Source organism: Lynx rufus, unplaced genomic scaffold, assembly GCF_022079265.1.
Source record: "Lynx rufus isolate CCGP_SWC_20201006 ecotype Redwood Valley unplaced genomic scaffold, mLynRuf1.p SCAF_13, whole genome shotgun sequence".
Taxonomy (NCBI): Eukaryota; Metazoa; Chordata; class Mammalia; order Carnivora; family Felidae; genus Lynx; species Lynx rufus.
In genome coordinates, this window is record NW_025814827.1 from 3,092,787 (window position 1) to 3,109,918 (window position 17,132).

Here is a 17,132-nt window from a genome sequence, read left to right on the forward strand (position 1 = left end):
GCCTAACCGACTGCGCCACCCAGGCGCCCCTCTCGCTCTAAGATTTAAAAAAAAAAAAGTAACCTTCTTCAACATTTTAGCGCTAATTCTAATTTCTGTGCAAACGCAAACCAATTCTAACCATGCATTTAAAATACGCAGTTTCTCTATTACAGTTCAGTGGAAATTCCCCTCTCCAAATTGATTCTATGAATGACTGTTATATAAACCTCACCACTGCATGGTGAAGCAAGGATTCCGACTTAACAGCGGACCCACGTTTAGAGGGAGTCGTCCTTCCGTTCCTGCTTTTGCCTCATTGGTAGACTGGCTACAAGAAGCGCAAAAGAGGATGCCTTCATCCGAGAGCCCTCGGTTTTCCAGGGGAGGGCCGCAAGGTACCACTGGGTGTGTCTGGAGAGGCCGCTAGGGAAGGCGGGTGGCGAGCGTCGGAGCAGGAGGGGATCCGGGAGGGGCCTTCCCTCTGGCGGCGCAGTAACAACCCAGCACTGCCGGAGGACTCTGCATGCTTCTGGGGACGGCGCCAGGCCCACCTCCCGCAACTCGCGCCCTGGAACGCAGACAGGCACCAGGTCTTTCACCCGCGAAAGCCGCAGAGGTGCCCCGCGCGGGAAATTTCAAGGGGCTCGGAAGCCACGCCCACCCCAGAACCGGAAGCTTTGCAATTAGCGCCACCAGCAGGCAGGGGATTTAGAAGGGACGGGGCCGCAAGCAGAAACTGCAATTCCCAGAATGCAGCGCAGGGTTTCCGGTTTCCGGCGAGAGGACCGGAGTGTGTTTACACCGGCGGCTCTGCGGCCGGGTTCCTTCCGCGGGACGGGTGAGGGCTCTGGGCCCTGGGTCGCGCGGGCTCGACATGTGTCCATTAGTTAGCTGGTTCCGTGGGAATGGTGGGGTCGTCACCTAAGAGATAGTGCTCCTGCCCCACCATTAGCTGTCTGTAACCTTGGGCCGGTGACTTCACCTTTCTGAGTCACGGTTCCCTTGTCTTTAATGTTTAGTTGGTAATGCCTGCCTCAAGGAACAGTTGTGAGGATAAAATGATATGGTATATAAAAAGACCTATTTATTTCCTTCCTTCTTATAAAGCTGGAGATCGGTACCTTGAGGATGCCTTGGGGTCTGCTGTGCAGCTTCAAAGCCACACGGCCTTTTTTTTTTTTTTTTTAGCTTCCCTACTAGAGGCCTCTTTGGAAGCAATAATGATTATAACGAGGGCTTGCCTTGGAGGATTCTTCCACTCTCAGAGTTTCTGATTCATTTTATGGGGACCCACATCTGCCAAGCGTTGGGACAATAAAGGCAAAAATTCTAGTCTTTGCTATCAGGGGCCTTCAGGAACGCGTTGGGGACTGGGGTTTGACAAGTATATAGATATTTGTAACCCTTTGCCCTGAGGGTATGTGGGAACAACAGAGGAAGGAGAGAGGGGACAGAGAAGGTTGTATTTGAGTTGATCTTGGTAGTTTGCTAAGAGGCCAGAGGGAGGAGGAGGAATTATACATGCAGAGTTAGCAGATGAACAGAGATATAAAGTGGGAGACGTTTGTTAAGACTGGAGGCTTCCTGGGGGTGGACTTAAGTGCTGGGGAGGTTAGGGCAGGGCAGGGCTCTCTTGGGGAGGAAGGCTGGCAGAGGGAACAGAAAGAATGTTGTCATAAAACAAAACAAAACATAAAAGAAAACAAATGTTGTCATAAGCTAGGCTGTGGAGTTATAGACTTATTCACAGAAGTGGTTTGGAGTCGTTGGAGGAGTCCTAAGCAGAGGAATGTTTTGATAAGATCTGTGTTTTAAAGTGATGATTAACTATGGAGAACAAACAGATGGTTACCAGAACAGAGGTGGGTGGGGGGGATGGGTGAAATAGTGATGGAGATTGAGTACATTTGGCATGATGAGCACTGAGTAATGTACACAATTATTGAGTCACTAGACTGTACACCTGAAAATAATATAACACTGTTTGTTAGCTATACTGAATTGAAAAAAAATAGTGATGAGTTGGGTGGCAGCATGGATATTTGATAGGAAGAGAGGCAAGAGGCAGGGGCTTGTTATAAAGCTATGGCAGTTCAAGCAAGAGTTGATGAAGAAAATTGGAAATAAGGAGTGTATGTAAGGGAGGGGGTTGGATGATCTCATTTGAACCTCACGACATTCCATTTTTATGTCCACTTTAAAGATAAAGAAACCGAGGCCTAGCGAGCTGAAGTTTTTTTGCTGTTTATCATAGGATGGGTATAGAAAGGACCCCAGATTCTAGTTCTGGCTTCCTGATGTTGCACCCTGTGTTTTTCCAACAGTGTCACAATGAATTATCTTTCATTCAGCCCCTTGGTGGGGTGGGGGTGGCGTAGGGTGGCAGTCTGCCCTTTAACCACTAAGGCTCTGTTCCTTTACAGGGAGAAAGAGAGAGCGCGAAAGAGAGAGGATGTCTCTCTCAGATTGGCATCTGGCGGTGAAGCTGGCCGACCAGCCACTTGCCCCAAAGTCTGTTCTTCAGTTGCCGGAGTCAGAGCTGGGTGAATACTCACTGGGGGGCTATAGTATTTCATTTCTGAAGCAACTCATAGCTGGAAAACTCCAGGAGTCTGTTCCAGACCCTGAGCTGATTGGTGAGTCTCTGAAACGGGTTGGGCTGCTGCTCTGCTCTCTTTCGGGGGAGGATACTTCGGGAATTACAAGGGTAAATTAAGAGTTTGGGATTTGTTGCCTCATAATGTTAATGGTCCAGGGAAGTTAATGGTAGTTGGGTGAATAGAAACACAAACCATGAAATAAAACTATTGGTTGCCATTTCAGTTGCGCATTATACTGAGTTCCTTTATCACAGAGCTCCTTAACCATGACATTGTTAAATTCTTTCCCTGAAAGAGCAAGAATTTGGGGTATGCTAGGGAAGGAGCAGCTTGTTGGGGGAGGCCCCTAGTATATGGCATTTGAGATGGGTTTTAAAGGATAATTAGAAGGATTTGTGTTTTTGCTTGCTTGGTTGGTTAGAGGGAAGGCAGTAAATAAAGGAAAGGAAGATGGTAAGGGTATTCTAGGTGGAGGAAGAGGGAATTTAAATATAATGTTAAATTATATCATAAACGTAATTTATAATAGCTGAGGTGTCCAACTGGCAAAAAGTATGTTCTTAGTCATAAAAACACTGGGTTCATCCTTTTTTGTTGTTGCATTTTCCCATTCATTTAAATATCAGTCAGCATGATGTTAAGCTCTAGAGCCTACCTGCACATAGATGCTGTATTTTATGAGTTTGTACTTGCTAATAATTTGTTACTAAAATGTATTTATTAATAAAGAGTACTTTTTAAAGCACGTATCCTTCTCCAGCTATCCGATCAAGATAAGTTTCTTAGGGACAGAAACTATCTACACTGTTTTGAAGAATATAATATAAATGGACAGTTCTCTTTTTAGATCTGATCTACTGTGGTCGGAAACTTAAAGATGACCAGACCCTTGACTTCTACGGCATCCAACCTGGGTCCACAGTCCATGTTCTGCGCAAGTCCTGGCCCGAGCCTGATCAGAAACCAGGTGAGTAAGGGCCCTTAGACAAGCAGAGTTTCTGTAATGTCTACACCGAAAGGGTCTGTGTGCTCTTGAGGCCTGGCCTGGGTGGAACAAAGAAGTGAGTTACTGAGATAGTGATGGAGGATATCTATTATTACATAGTGGATTAGTCCCATTGGTAATAGAGTGCAGTTTTGATTTTTTTTTTTTTAATGTTTCTTTATTTTCGAGAGAGAGAGAGACAGAGCACGAGCAGGGGAGGGGCAGAGAGAGAGGGAGACAGAATCCAAAGCAGGGTCCAGACTCGGAGCTGTCAGCACAGAGCCCGACACGGGGCTCAAACCCACGGATTGGGAGATCATGACCTGAGCCGAAGTCAGACGCTTAACTGACTGAGCCGCCCAGGCGCCCCAATAGAGTACAGTTTTGATCTACTTGCTGCCAACACCACTAACAGAAGGGGACTTGTTTCTCTCCATTTTAAGTTCATTACCCATTGTATTCTAGTGGGGGTAGGGAGCGTGTGTCTCTTTAAACTTGTTTAGATTAATGGTTTATTTCTCAGTGAACTTTGGATCTCTTTGTTGTTGTTGTTCTTACTAGGAAAAAGCTAAAACTCCCTGTGCTCTCCTAATGCTGTAGCAAATCTTCCCACAAGTGGCCCTGGACAGCTCACTTCTGCTGTACTGGTAGTTTATTTTCCTGAAGCTTGAAAATATTTGAACAGTACTAAAGTAGCTCTTGGAGAACACTCACAAAACCTCGAATGCCCTTTTGATTTATTAATAAAAGGTGCTGCTTGGCATTCATAATTTCAGTTTTACATCTGTGTTTTAAAAGTGTCCCCAGGGATAAAGCTAAGCTATGTAAAAGAGGTTTGTTAAACTGCCCATCTGACATATTTTTGAAATGTTCATGACTGCTGTGATTGGTTATCAGTCTGAAATATTCCCTCTTTTCAATTCTAAACATCAAGGACAAAAAGATCTCTTGGCCACTGACGGGAGGTGAGAAAGAGAAAGGCAGTCTCTGACATTCAAGGGTTGGCCTGGCCCTTGGCTAGGCCTTGACACATGAACAATTTCAACAGATCGCCAACACCTGTAAGGCCACTCACTCTGAGACTATAATGGATCAAGACAAAAATAAGATCCCTCCCATTTCTGAACAGAGACAAAGCCCTGAGCGTTGTTCACAACACAGAAGTGACCAAATATCCCTCCATCCTGGCTATTATGAGCGGCTGTTGCTTCTTTACCAGTTACAGCGTTGGCCTCGCTCTAGTTTTCTTTCCTCTAGCTAAGGATTATTAGCTATCCAATCATAAAATCACCTCCACTTCCTGACAGCGTTCAATCCAGAACAAAACCCTACTTCTTGAAACCGCCCCCCCATCCCCGATCCCCCAGCCGAATCCCAAATCCTATAAATCTTCTGTAACATCATCGTATGGCGATACCCCCAATTCTCGTGGTGTGCATCCTTCCTTTTGTACAGAGCAGTGAGCCCAACTTGGTCCACTGCAGGTGTGCCCCTCTCGTCTTTGGCTGGAGGGCACTGACAGAAGGAAAGTAACATTTGTTGCTTCTTCAAGCCAGATTGTTTCTCTTTGATATCCCATTTAATCATTAGACCTGCAGGCCAGGTAACAGCATTAGCATTTGATAGATGAAGAAAAGGAAAGTTAGCAAAGGTATTTATTCAAGGTCACCTACTTAGAAAATTAATGCAAGAGCTGGGATGTGAATCAGGTTTTCCTGGCTCTAGAGCCCACACTCTTTCCACTGGGCTGGCTGCTTCCCACTTCCAAAGAGTGAGGTAGAGATTAGCTCAGAGATGTTACAGAGACAACCACAGCTCTTAGCTGATGACTGGATTCAGATATTAAGAGTCCTTTTCCTCCTCCCTTTGGCCTGGAGTTTTATCTTTGAAACACGTGCATGTTTTATTGTGGGGTGAAAATAAACTTAGATCTGAAAAGAAACGGTTTCGCGGTGGCATTTTGGATATTTTATTTTTGAGTACTCTTATAAAAGGAAGCACATTTCTGGGTCTCCCACTAGATTAGCGCCTGTAGGAGGAGAACCTGTCAGTCCCTCCCTTCCCACCTGGATCCCTTTGATGGTTCTCTGTGGCAGGTTACGGATCTCTTCAGGATCTTACTTAGCCTGCTGTTTGAGCAGGGACGTGTACCGTGAGCCCTGGCTACAAAAAAAAAATGACTTGGGATTCCATCAAAGCACCTCATTCTTTTATTCTCCCATGATTTTGCACACAGTCTCACTGAAGCTTAGAATACCTTCTCCTAGAAAACATCTGCTTTACCAATTAAAACTAAGCCAATGGCTAAACTTTCCCATATATACAAATCATAGTGTCCAAAGATCAGGAAGGAGCTTTGAGTCCCAGTGAAACGCTTGCTGTTGGGCGTAGGTGATAACAAGGTTAAGGGGTACAGTGTTTTTTCTTGGTTCATATATATATATATATATATATATATATGTATATTTTAAGATTAAAAATAATATAGAAGCCTAAAAGAAAATATGACAGAGAAAACAATTAGCCTTGATCCTGCCACCCTCCCTAAGTTCTCTTCTCCCCTTTGTCCCCTTCCAGCCTTGGACCACGTGCACAATGACACATTTTACGGAGTTTTACTAGAGAACATATGTACAACTTCGTGTTCTATTTCTTTCTCTTAACATATTGTGTCAGCATTGCTCCATATTGTTCAGATGGCTTTTGGTTCTTATTTTAAATCGCTGTCTAAAAGTCTACAGAGTTGGCTATACATTCCTCCTTTTCAAATGTAACAAGTCTAGAACTCCCGCAGTGGGATATTGATCGGAGCGGTCTCTTTCAGGTGCTGAGATCCACCACTGCCACCTGAACTTGAATTTGTTTGCCTTGTGTACTGGAGCTGCTCCAAAGAGGGTGTGGTTCTCCCATCTGTGGTGGCATCAGTGGGTTTTTCTGAATGGGCACTCATGTTCTTTGTGGGGTGCTGAGGGAACATGCTGGATGATGCTCTGCATCTGCCGCAGGGACAGGGCCGGGTTGTAGGTAACTGAGTGTCTTGTCCCCAGAGCCTGTGGACAGAGTGGCTGCCCTGAGGGAGTTCCGGGTGCTGCACACTGCCCTGCACAGCAGCTCCTCCTACAGGGAGGCGGTGAGTGTGTGCCGAGGCCCCTTGCCCCAGACTCTTGCCAGGATGGCAGGAGAGGGTGTGAACGCTGGTGAGTGGTGTCGAGTGGGAGCTGGAAGCCTGTTACCATGGCTACTAAGAGTTCCTTGGGGAGTTTTTGTCGTGTCTGTGGGTCTCAGTAGAGCCCTATCATCCCCCAAACAGGCTCTCTCAGCTAGGTCTTGTTGATTTCCTCTCGTGAGAATGATACTACCTCTCCTGATATTGGATTGGCCTCACGGAATGAATATAGTTACAGCCAATGGATCCACATGCTGTTTCTGCCGGGCGTCATTCTTTGACTTTTGCTGAACTGCCTGCCCACTGCTCCTTACCTGGATTTCCTCACTGGGCAAATGTGCTGATGTCTTTCTGTAGGAGAGTTGATAAGCAGAGTTAATAGAGCTGCAAACTTCCCGACATATATGCATATGAAGTGATAATTTTACAGAGATTGAAAAGGGCTTTTGGGACCTAGAAGAACGTTTGCCATTGGGCTTACAAAGAGAGCTTTTATTTTGGAAGCATTAGAACTACAGATGAGGGACAGGATTAGAGATTGAAGGTTTACCGTGGTCTTGCTTTCTTTAAAAATTGTTTGTTTCCCCTCCAGTAAGCTACAATCTTTTTTTTTTTTTTAATTTTTTTTTTTTTTCAACGTTTATTTTATTTTTGGGACAGAGAGAGACAGAGCATGAACGGGGGAGGGGCAGAGAGAGAGGGAGACACAGAATCAGAAACAGGCTCCAGGCTCTGAGCCATCAGCCCAGAGCCTGACGCGGGGCTCGAACTCACGGACCGCGAGATCGTGACCTGGCTGAAGTCGGACGCTTAACCGACTGCGCCACCCAGGCGCCCCAGTAAGCTACAATCTTAGAGAAAAAAGTTCATGTGTTTCCTGGGGCTATTGTTCCACTGTGGTGATGTGCATGCAAGCACACAGAGGGAGGAAGCACTTCAGCAGCGTGCAGGTGTTTGCTGAGTGGATTGAGCTGGTTGAGTGCTCAGCGCCCCTGCCCCCACCCCCATTTCTCCTGCAGGTCTTTAAGATGCTCAGCAATAAGGAATCTCTGGATCAGATCATTGTGGCCACCCCAGGTCTCAGCAGTGACCCCATTGCCCTCGGTAAGTGCAGGACTGAGCCTGAGGAAACAGGAGTTGTTGGAGAAGGAGAAACAGGGAGAGGCAATTAACATCTTGTGAAGAACCACTGGTCTTGTTGGGGCGAGAGGTAACCAAGATGTGTTACATACACCCAGCCCTCCAAGAGCGGTCAGTGCTGCTGAGAAATCATGGCCTAGCTAACATCATAAATGAGATGGTAGGTTGCCAGATGGGGGCAGCATTTTGCCCCCAGGAGGGAAGACTTCCTACACACTTTGGTGGCCAAGGGAGGAACCCAGACATATGGGGAAGAGAGGCTGATGTGTCGGTATGCAGCATGTGACCTAAGTGCAGAGGGAGGTGATGAGTGGGGAACACGGTGGAGAACACTTGGGTTGTGCTTCTTGGTGTTTTGTTTCCTCCCCTTCTCATGAGAGCTGCTCTGTGGTCCTGTGTCCCTGTTGAACTGGTTGCTCTGAGGCCTAAAGCCTCTTCATACCCTCCTAGACTAGGAAGAGTCTCTGAGGTGAGCCCTGTTCTCCTTCAGGTGTTCTCCAGGACAAGGACCTCTTCTCTGTCTTCGCTGATCCCAGCATGCTTGATACGTAAGTCTACCCATCTTATTAAAGGGTACCCTGTGTCTCCTCATGGTTGGGCCAGAAACCTAATCGTCACCCCAGATTCTGCTCTTAGAGCCCAACCCCATCTCTCCCAAAGTCTACCTGTTAAGTATGTCAGCAGGTGAGAAAGAGCAGGGGCTCCCAGTAGACCGACCAAGCCCAGGGACAGGACACGTGGAGATGCGGAGTTGAAGCAGGGTTCTGAGGGAGGTGGCTTTGCAGCCGGGCTCAGTTCAGTGCTTATTCGGTAGACATTGGAGAGCCTTTAAAATATATATATATATATATATATATATATATATATATATATATATGTAAAAATATATATAAATGTAAATATATATATAAAAGTATATATATGTATGTATATATATATATACACACACACACATATATATATACTTTTTTTTTGAGAGAGAGGAGAGAGTGAGAGAGCAAACACACACATGCACAAGCAGGGGAGGGGCAAAGAGAGAGGGAGGCAGAGGATCCAAAGCGGGCCCCATGCTGACAGTAGAGAGCCTGATGCAGGGCTTGAACTCACGATCCACGAGATCATGACCTGAGCCGAAGTCGGATGCTTAACCAACGGAGCCACCCAGGTGCCCTGAGCCTTTAAAATATTTTAAGATGGGGAAAGATGCAGGAGCATTGATCCCTAGAATTTTAGAACTAGAAGGGACAGTACAGGTTATAGACCTTATTTTGCAAGTGAAGAAAACAGCTCCACCCTGGGAAGAGAAGGCACCTGACAGAGGTCATCCAGGAAAGTAGTGATGGAGATGAGACTAGAGAGAGACCCCTGAGCCGCCTTGGCTGTGCATGTCCTATCATGCCTTGCCAGAAGGGAAGGTAAAGCATTGGCAGTGGACCCTAGGACTGGCGGCCTTGCCATTGCTGCTGAGGGCAGGGCAGGAGAACAGAGCCAACCGGTGGGAGGTGCCAAGGAATTTAAAGTCAGGCAAGGGAATGCAGCTGTTTTGAGGGGCACCCAGAACTGCTGGCATGCTGAAGGGTCTCTTTCCTTCTTAGTCACCCTTGTGTTTCTTCCTGCCTCTGTCCCAGGTTGGTGCCTGCTCACCCAGCCCTGGTCAATGCCATCGTCCTGGTTCTGCACTCGGTGGCGGGTAGCACCCCACTGCCAGGAGCTGACTCCTCTTCGAGGAGCATGCCCTCCATCTCGTACCGGGACATGCCAGGTAGGCCCCAGAAAGCGTAACGTAGGCCCCCTCGGGAGCTGGCAGTGGCCCAGGGATTTGCTTTACTCAGCAGCTATGTATAGCGCTGGCAGAGGGCGTTCCTCGGGAACTCTCGGTTTGAGTCAGGGAGTGCATCTGTCCTGTAATTTTCCAAGGGGAGAGATGAAAATGTGAATTTGGAGAGTATCTGAACTGAGATTCTGGAGCTACGCCTGTGCCTTTCTGTTCTTCCTCCCGAAATCTGTTCTCCCTCCTCCAGGTGGCTTCCTGTTTGAAGGGCTCTCTGACGATGAGGACGACTTTCACCCAGTAAGTGGCCTGGCTGCTTGCCATTTAGAGGAGATGGTGCCAGGGATGCGCCTCTCCCTGGGACTTGGCACACCCAAGCCGGGGGGTGGTCTTAACCCCTCTGGTGGCCAATCTATGTCATACTATTCCTTTCTGAACCTGGCAGCTTGGGGAGGCTCCTTCTGTTCCTGTCGCGGGGGCGGGGTTCATCTGGGAATGTCTCAGTGCCACTTCCCTGATCCTGGGCACCTCCCTTCTCCAGACCTCCAGGTCCACGCCTTCTAGCAGCACACCCAGCTCCCGCCCAGCCTCCCTGGGGTACAGTGGAGCTGCTGGCCCCCGGCCCATTACCCAGAGCGAGCTGGCCACTGCCCTGGCCCTGGCCAGCACTCCGGAGAGCAGCTCTCACACGCCGACTCCTGGCACCCAGGTATGAAGATGGGGGCCGGGCCCCCAGGGGAGAAGCTCCCCAGCAGTACAGTGGGTTTACCTTTGCTGACCCTGGTGTTAGATCTGGTTTGAACTGAAGTCTTCCTGGAACCCTGGTGGGGTTCTCACTGCAGCCCGGTCACCCTCTCCCTGACTTGCCTTTAGGGCTTAGCATCCGGGGTGCAGTACAGTCCAGAATTCCTCCCCTCATCGTTCAGAACCTCCCCTCGCGTAGTGTGCCCTTCCTCATCCTTGACAGGTCTCAGCCGTCACCGGCTTAAGCATTCCTGGTAATGGTCACTCTAGCTGCCAAGGCCATCTCTCCCAATGCTGCGGTCCTAGGCTAGGTCAGAGGCTCAGTTCCATTTCCCTGGGCAGAAGAGGATGGAATCTTTTCTGGCCTCAGCGAGCTTTTAGGCACCCCTGTGTGGTTGTCCCACGTAGGTGTCTATTGGGAGGCAGTAGTTGGGTACCCCAGGGACCCACGATGGGGTGCCGTGACGGTCTCATGTATGTACTGGAAGATAGAGGTGTCTCTGAGGGTGGCACTAACCACTGATTTGTCTCTAGGGCCATTCCTCAGGGACCTCACCAATGTCTTCTGGTGTCCAGTCAGGGACACCCATCACCAACGATCTCTTCAGCCAAGCCCTACAGCACGCTCTGCAGGCCTCTGGGCAGCCCAGCCTTCAGGTCAGTTTTCCCCACTCCGGTATCCATGCGGCTGCCTGGTTACTTTGAATATGGAGCTTCTTTCTGCTCTCTAGAGGGCCTTCTTCGCTCTAGGAACAGCTGGTGCCTGGCAGTGTGACAGGAGAGGATGCTCCCAGCAAGGGCAGTTTTCCCTGTGGCTTCCCCTCCTGCACCCTGTGGCCCTGGCCTGACTCCACTGACTGTGTGGCTGGGACACTTAATGGCCGTTTTAGTCAAAGAGTCATTCATTCATCCCGTGAGCATTGACTGAGTGTTGAGTACTGAAATACCGGATCTGGGTCCAGCTCCTGGGGCAGAGGTGAGCCATCATCATCTCTGCTGTGGAGGGGTACCAGGAGATTGAAAAGGGAGCAGTAGAGCGAGAAGCCCGGCCCAGGCTTCAAGTGAGGGCCTGGGTCAGGCAGAACTTTTCTGAGGAAGGAGCGTTTGAACTGATTATCAAAGAATTGGTTAGAGGTTAGCCAGACAGGAAAGGGGTATTTGGGAAGATGGTGTCCAGGTAGAGGCAGCCACCTGTTGGAGCAAATGTGTGGAGGTACATGTGACATCCCCGAGCCTGCAAGGCCAGAAGGCAGTGTCCTCATGGAGAAGATCCTCAGACGGAGCCAGAGAACAGGGGAGCAGGACCCTGAGTGTGACAGCCCTGAGTGTTTGAGGAAGGAGACCAGACTTGATCCTGTAGTCACCAGGGAGCCAAGGAAGGTTTCAGCAGGGAATGACACCATGGCTGCTGTGCTTCATGGAAACGTCACTCGAGCAACTAAGTGGAAGACCGTAGGAGCCAACATTTTATTGCATGTCTCTGTGCATGAGCTGTCTGCTTCACTCTGTTTCCTTTGCTTTGTTTCCTTCACTCTGTTTCCAAACACTTTGTTTCCTTTGTTTCCTTCACTCTGTTTCCACTCTGTTTCCTGAGCCTGGGGGTGAATGTCATTTCTGGAATTGGTCCAGGGTCATATAGCCATCAAGTGGGAAAGACAGGGTTCAAGCTCCCGTGGTTTCCTCTAAACCTGTGTGGTCCCAGTGGACAGTGAGGGGAATAGGAGCAGGGTCCGTGGACAGCTTGTCTTTTCCATTCCTTCATCTTCCCCAGCTAGATGCCTGTTCACTCTGCTCTCCAGCTCGAGCTTTCACTGGCTCCACCTGACCAACCAAGTTGGTTTGTGTGGTTTTTGAAAGACCCTCCACACCTCACTGCCTGCCCATCTCTCTGAATTTGCATTTCATCCCCACTGCCTTCTTCCCACGAGTGAGCACATTGTCTTCCCTAAGTTGTGCACTTCCTCCTGCATGAAGTAGAGATATTGATAAAGCTTTGAAAGTACTAAAAGAAAATGTGGGGGGCGCCTGGGTGGTTCAGTCGGTTGAGCATCCGTCTTTGGCTCAGGTCATGATCTCACAGCTCGTGAGTTCAAGCCCTGCGTTGGGCTCTGTGCTGACAGCTCAGAGCCTGGAGCCTGCTTCGGATTCTGTGTCTCCCTCTCTGTCTCTGCCCCTCCCCTGCTCATGCTCTGTCTCTCCCTCTCTCTCTCTGTCAAAAATAAACATTAAAAAAACTTAAAAAAAAAAAAAAAGATTTAAAAAAAAAGAAAGAAAGAAAATGTGGGTTAATTTCTTTAAACCCTTATAGTGGAGAGGGCCTTTTGTAGCTGAGAGTCAAAATCCAGGAGCCATTACATAAAGAGTAATACATTCTGAGTTTGTAAAAGTGAAGATTTCTGCATAGGAAACCACACCAAACCAGAAGCAAAGACCAAAGGCCAAGAACAAACAGGGAAAAAGTCTGTAACACATACCAGGCAAAACTTCCCTGGTGTGTAGAATTCTAGTAATTTAGGACCAACAACTCCATAGAAAAATGGGCAAAGGACAGGAACAGGCTCTTCGTGGAAAGGAAGTGCTGATTAATGCCATGATTCCTTCCAGCCCCTTTTCTTGGAATTTCTCCTGGAGTTACGTGTGTGCATGTAGAAAACGACATTTGTACAGAGGCCGTCACCTTGGCATCGTTTGTAGTGGCGAAGGGTTGGGAACAGCTCAGTTATGGTACATTTCAAGACACGTATGAGTTGGAATATTGTACAGTTATTAAAAAGCTCTCTGGTGGCAAAGAGAGATCATCAGGCTACGTTAATTATGTTGGAAAAAAGGCAGGTGCTGAGAGTAGAACAGGGTCTAAGAAAAGAGTAGCTACGGGAATATATATTTGTATTTTCTCAAAGATAAGTAAAATAGGTTCTCTGGGGTGGGTATGGGAGTGGATAGAGGGAAACTTTTCACTATGCATCACACTCAAAAACAAAACTAATTTAAAAATGTACCCCCTCCCCCCATCTGTGTGTATGTGTCTGTCTGTCTATACATAGAGCAGGAGAAAGAAAGTAATTTAATTTTTTAAAATTTAGATAGTGAGTAATCTGTGCCTTCTTTTTTGATCCTTATGTTAAATTTTTCCTTTTTTAATTGGGAAAACTTCTCGTTTGTTCTCTAAACTCTCAAGGCCCTCTGGTAGTCTTCCTAGAAGCCCTGTGTTCTGCGGAACTTCACATCAGCGACTTTGCCTTAGGAACCGACCTTCGTCCCTCCCCCTGAGAGAGCAGACCCCGGCAAGTCTACTGAGGATCCCAGCTAATGGCTTCCGCTTGTCCTGTCTTTCTGCAGAGCCAGTGGCAGCCCCAGCTGCAGCAGCTGCGCGACATGGGCATCCAGGACGATGAGCTGAGCCTGCGGGCCCTGCAGGCCACTGGCGGCGACATCCAAGCAGCCCTGGAGCTCATCTTTGCCGGAGGAGCCCCGTGAACTCCTGCTCCTCCTGACCCCCCAGCAAACTGCCAAGGCGGCTGCCCGTGGGAGGCACTCCTGAAGGTGCCCCATCTCTCCTCTCCCCAATACATCTGATGGTCGACCTTCCGCCTTGTCCATTGCTTGGCCGTTCTGGCTGATCTGAGCTGGTGGAGGCAATGGGGCAAGCGTGGTGTGTGGGTCTTGGCGCCGTGGGATCAGGGATTGTGGCCTGCCCCTGCTTCTGAGCCCTGGGTGGAGAATTTTAGACCCACATCACGGGATGCTGTGTGATGCCCACATTCTCTTTTTTGGAGAAGTTTCCAGTGATAGCCCCAGGACCTTTGGTACGTTGGGGTGTGGCAGCCTCAGGACATACCCAAGGCCGGAGCAGAGCCGCCACCCAGTGTCCAGGGTGGCTGCTGTGTGGCGGCTGTGGCCAGAAGAGGCCTGCGCTTCTGAGATGACCCCAGTCTGAGGAGTGGCCAGGTGTCCTCTTACTGTGAGCGGGTAGGGCAGCTCGCCTTCCCACAGGCTCCCACAAGATTCCGTATTCCTCCCCTGGCCTCCTCTCGCCAGGGAGTCTTTGATGCCTATTCTGTAACCACGCCAGACTCTGGGCCTCAGAGCTGTGCCAGGAGGCAGGGCCCTCTTCTCTGTCCTCAAGGCGTAAATACAAGAGCAGTTAAATAACAATACTAAACAACAACACCAACACGAACAGGGCTCAGCTTTCATCTTGAAGAGAGGGCACCAACCCCCAAGCTGCCGCTCCATCTGCCCGAGCTCTCGTTCCCCTTGGCACAGTGTTTCCTACTGCGTCGCAGACACGTCCAAGTTGAGTGAGTGGGTTTCGTGTGCTTTGAATACTTTGTCAGGAAAAGATCCTTCCCCTCAGATGGTGTTTCAGTGGAAAGGAGCTCAGGTCTGCGCCTGCCCTGTGCCTTAGGCAGACGTCCTGCCCACGTCCTGGTCATTCAGCCTCTGCTTGTCACTTCCTGGGACAAGAGGTCTACCACTGATAAGGACTGCCTCTTCTGTCCTTTGGTCCCATCTCTGCCCCGAGGGAGCACACAGACAAGCCTGCTGCCCTGTCTGCTCTGTTAGCGTGGCTTTAGTTAGGGAGAGGGGTGACAATTCACTTGCCCCTTTGGCCTGTGCTGGTTTTGGTGCCTCGCACATCCTGTTCTCCATGAATGACTTCCTTGTCAGTGATGCTCTTAAGAGGAGGCGCTCAGGAGGACCCCCTGTTCTAGATATGGCCTGAGTAGCATAGTGTTCTGTCCCTCCTCCAGAAACTGTGAAGTCTTGCCACATTTCCCTCTCCATCCTAGAATTAATGTTGAGAGGTGTTTGCGTTTGCTGCAAAGGCTTGGAACTTACCAGGCTTCTTGGTGCTGGGCCTCTTTTGGGCCTCAGTGGTCTACCTGGAGCCCAGCTGCCTCCTTGTGGGTGGGAACAAAGACCAAGAAGGAAGCTCTCTGTCTTTTCACCCAACGTCTCTGGCTTGTCTGTGGTAGAAACAGAGGTCATTTCCAGCCACATGGGACCACTTGCTGACACAGCCCTTCTCCCCATGACACTGCGTGCCTAGAGCTAGTTTCCATTCTGTGGCCACTCATACCCTGCCCCTGGGGACTGCCATCACAAGCACTGGGGCTCAACTCTCCCACACCATCATGCTGGGGGACATTTGAGTAACCCTGCCCTGTCCCTGGAACTGACCCCCCAAATACCAGTTGCACTGTTTCCAAGAATTGAACCGTTTCCACGATTTCCCCTTCCCTTCTTTGTCAGCTCTTTCCTCCGAGGTCTTGGCAAGTTGGCTTTACTTCCTGTGGCCATGTTTTAAATAATATATGTTGAGTCTGATAAGCGCCCGCACAGAGCCTGGGGCTTTCCACGGGCCAAGGACTCCTTCCTCACCATTGTTCCCTTTACTCTCCCAAAAAACATTCGTTCAGCCTCTGCTCTGTGCCAGGTAAACCTGATGGGGTCCTTGCTGTCACAGAGCCACATCATTGGGAAGACAGAAAAACAGATGTTTACACTAAAGCCTGATGACAGGCAGACGAGGCAGGTCCCCATAGAAAGGGGAGAAAGGGTCCCCATAGAAAGGGTTAGGGTGGGGGTGTGTGAGTGAGGGAGAGCTTCTTGGAGAGAGTGGTGTCTGACTTGAGAGCTGAGGGGGAGGAGGAGTTGGGCAGGAAAGTGTATGTGCTGAGAGGGCCAGAAGCAGGGAGAATACAGCTCCTGTAGCCCTGTGTGGCAGGGTGGATTTTTGAGGTAGGCAGAGGCTGGATCCTTTTAAGCCGTGTATAAAGAGTTTGGACTTCCGTTAAGAACACTGGGAGTCACAGGAGATTTTGAGTCCAGGGAGAGTGAGGTTTGCGTTGTAGATAGGTCACTGGCTGCTGTGTGTGAACAGGTGGAGAGTGGGGCAGGCTTGAGGCAGGGAGGCCAGTGAGGAAGCTGTGATCCACTAAGCACTGACCGTGGGCTCACCTGGCAGTCTGGCCGTGTGGAAGGGGGGCGGGTGGAGAGCCATTTGAGGACTTAGCATTCACATGGCCTCTTGGGAAAGGTGAGCGTTACTTAATTAGCCCCGGTTTTCAGGTGAGGACACGGGCTTGAGAGGTGAGGTCATCCGTCCACAATCGCAGTTAGGCATTGGACAAGTTGGCCTCAGGAACTCAGGTCTGTCTTGCTCCAAAGCTGGTGCACTTCTCACTGCTGCTCCTGGCTGGTGGGTGCAGAGGGGTGGGAGGTGGTGCAGGGGCTGACCAGGTGGAGGAGCTCGGGCTTTATCCTAAAGGCAGAGAGCACCCTTTGGATGGCTTTAGGCAGGCCAGTTGGGGGGTGGGGGGGGGTGAGGGGCGGGGACCAAATTCTCGTGAGGTAACCTGACAGCTGTGTGGAGGCTGGATTTGTGGGAAGTGAGATTGGCAGTGGGAGACCAGCTCGGCGGCTCGGCGGCTTGCTGCCTGCAGATGGGACGCACGCACGTGGGGACTAGAGCCGCAGCAGGGGGGCTGGGTGGAGGGGAGGGATGTGAGATGTGAAAGACAGACTAGATGTGGGGACGAGGGAGACGGAGAAGGTGGTGGGGCGTGAGTGGGTAGATGGTGGTGCGGCCAGAATAAGAGATCGGGGGTTGGCTTTGGAATGCAGGGCCAGTTTGGGACACGTTGGGCTCACGGTGCCATGGGACAGCCAGGTGGGGGTGTCTTGTAGAACAGTGGGTGTTTCTTAAGTTGGAGATAATGATCAGGGAGTCTTGGGTTG

At 49.6% G+C, this 17,132-nt stretch overlaps 1 protein-coding gene across 2 annotated transcripts; it reads left to right on the forward strand.

Annotated features, from left to right (window-relative positions):
- Positions 1–732: 732 nt before the first annotated feature.
- On the forward strand, positions 733–13,976 carry UBL7 (ubiquitin like 7). Of its 2 annotated transcripts, none has more exons than XM_047074816.1 (11): positions 733–820; positions 2,406–2,618; positions 3,418–3,549; positions 6,615–6,697; positions 7,753–7,837; positions 8,364–8,421; positions 9,502–9,635; positions 9,895–9,944; positions 10,186–10,353; positions 10,923–11,045; positions 13,728–13,976. In XM_047074816.1, exons 1-11 carry the CDS (start codon positions 733–735, stop codon positions 13,863–13,865), a joined length of 1,272 nt encoding a protein of 423 aa, XP_046930772.1. In that variant the 3' UTR covers positions 13,866–13,976. The 2 variants fall into 2 exon arrangements, with proteins under 2 accessions (XP_046930772.1, XP_046930773.1); XM_047074817.1 differs by having other exon boundaries at positions 750–820; positions 3,430–3,549.
- The last annotated feature ends 3,156 nt before the right edge of the window (positions 13,977–17,132 follow it).

What these genes read in the sequence shown, in the direction of transcription:
- UBL7 (XM_047074816.1), top strand. Translation starts at nt 733, where the DNA reads ATGCAGCGCAGGGTTTCCGGTTTCCGGCGAGAGGACCGGAGTGTGTTT. An exon ending in CAGTGACCCCATTGCCCTCG is followed by an intron (nt 7,838 to 8,363) that starts GTAAGTGCAGGA and finishes GTTCTCCTTCAG; the next exon opens with GTGTTCTCCAGGACAAGGAC. An exon ending in GATCCCAGCATGCTTGATAC is followed by an intron (nt 8,422 to 9,501) that starts GTAAGTCTACCC and finishes CCTCTGTCCCAG; the next exon opens with GTTGGTGCCTGCTCACCCAG.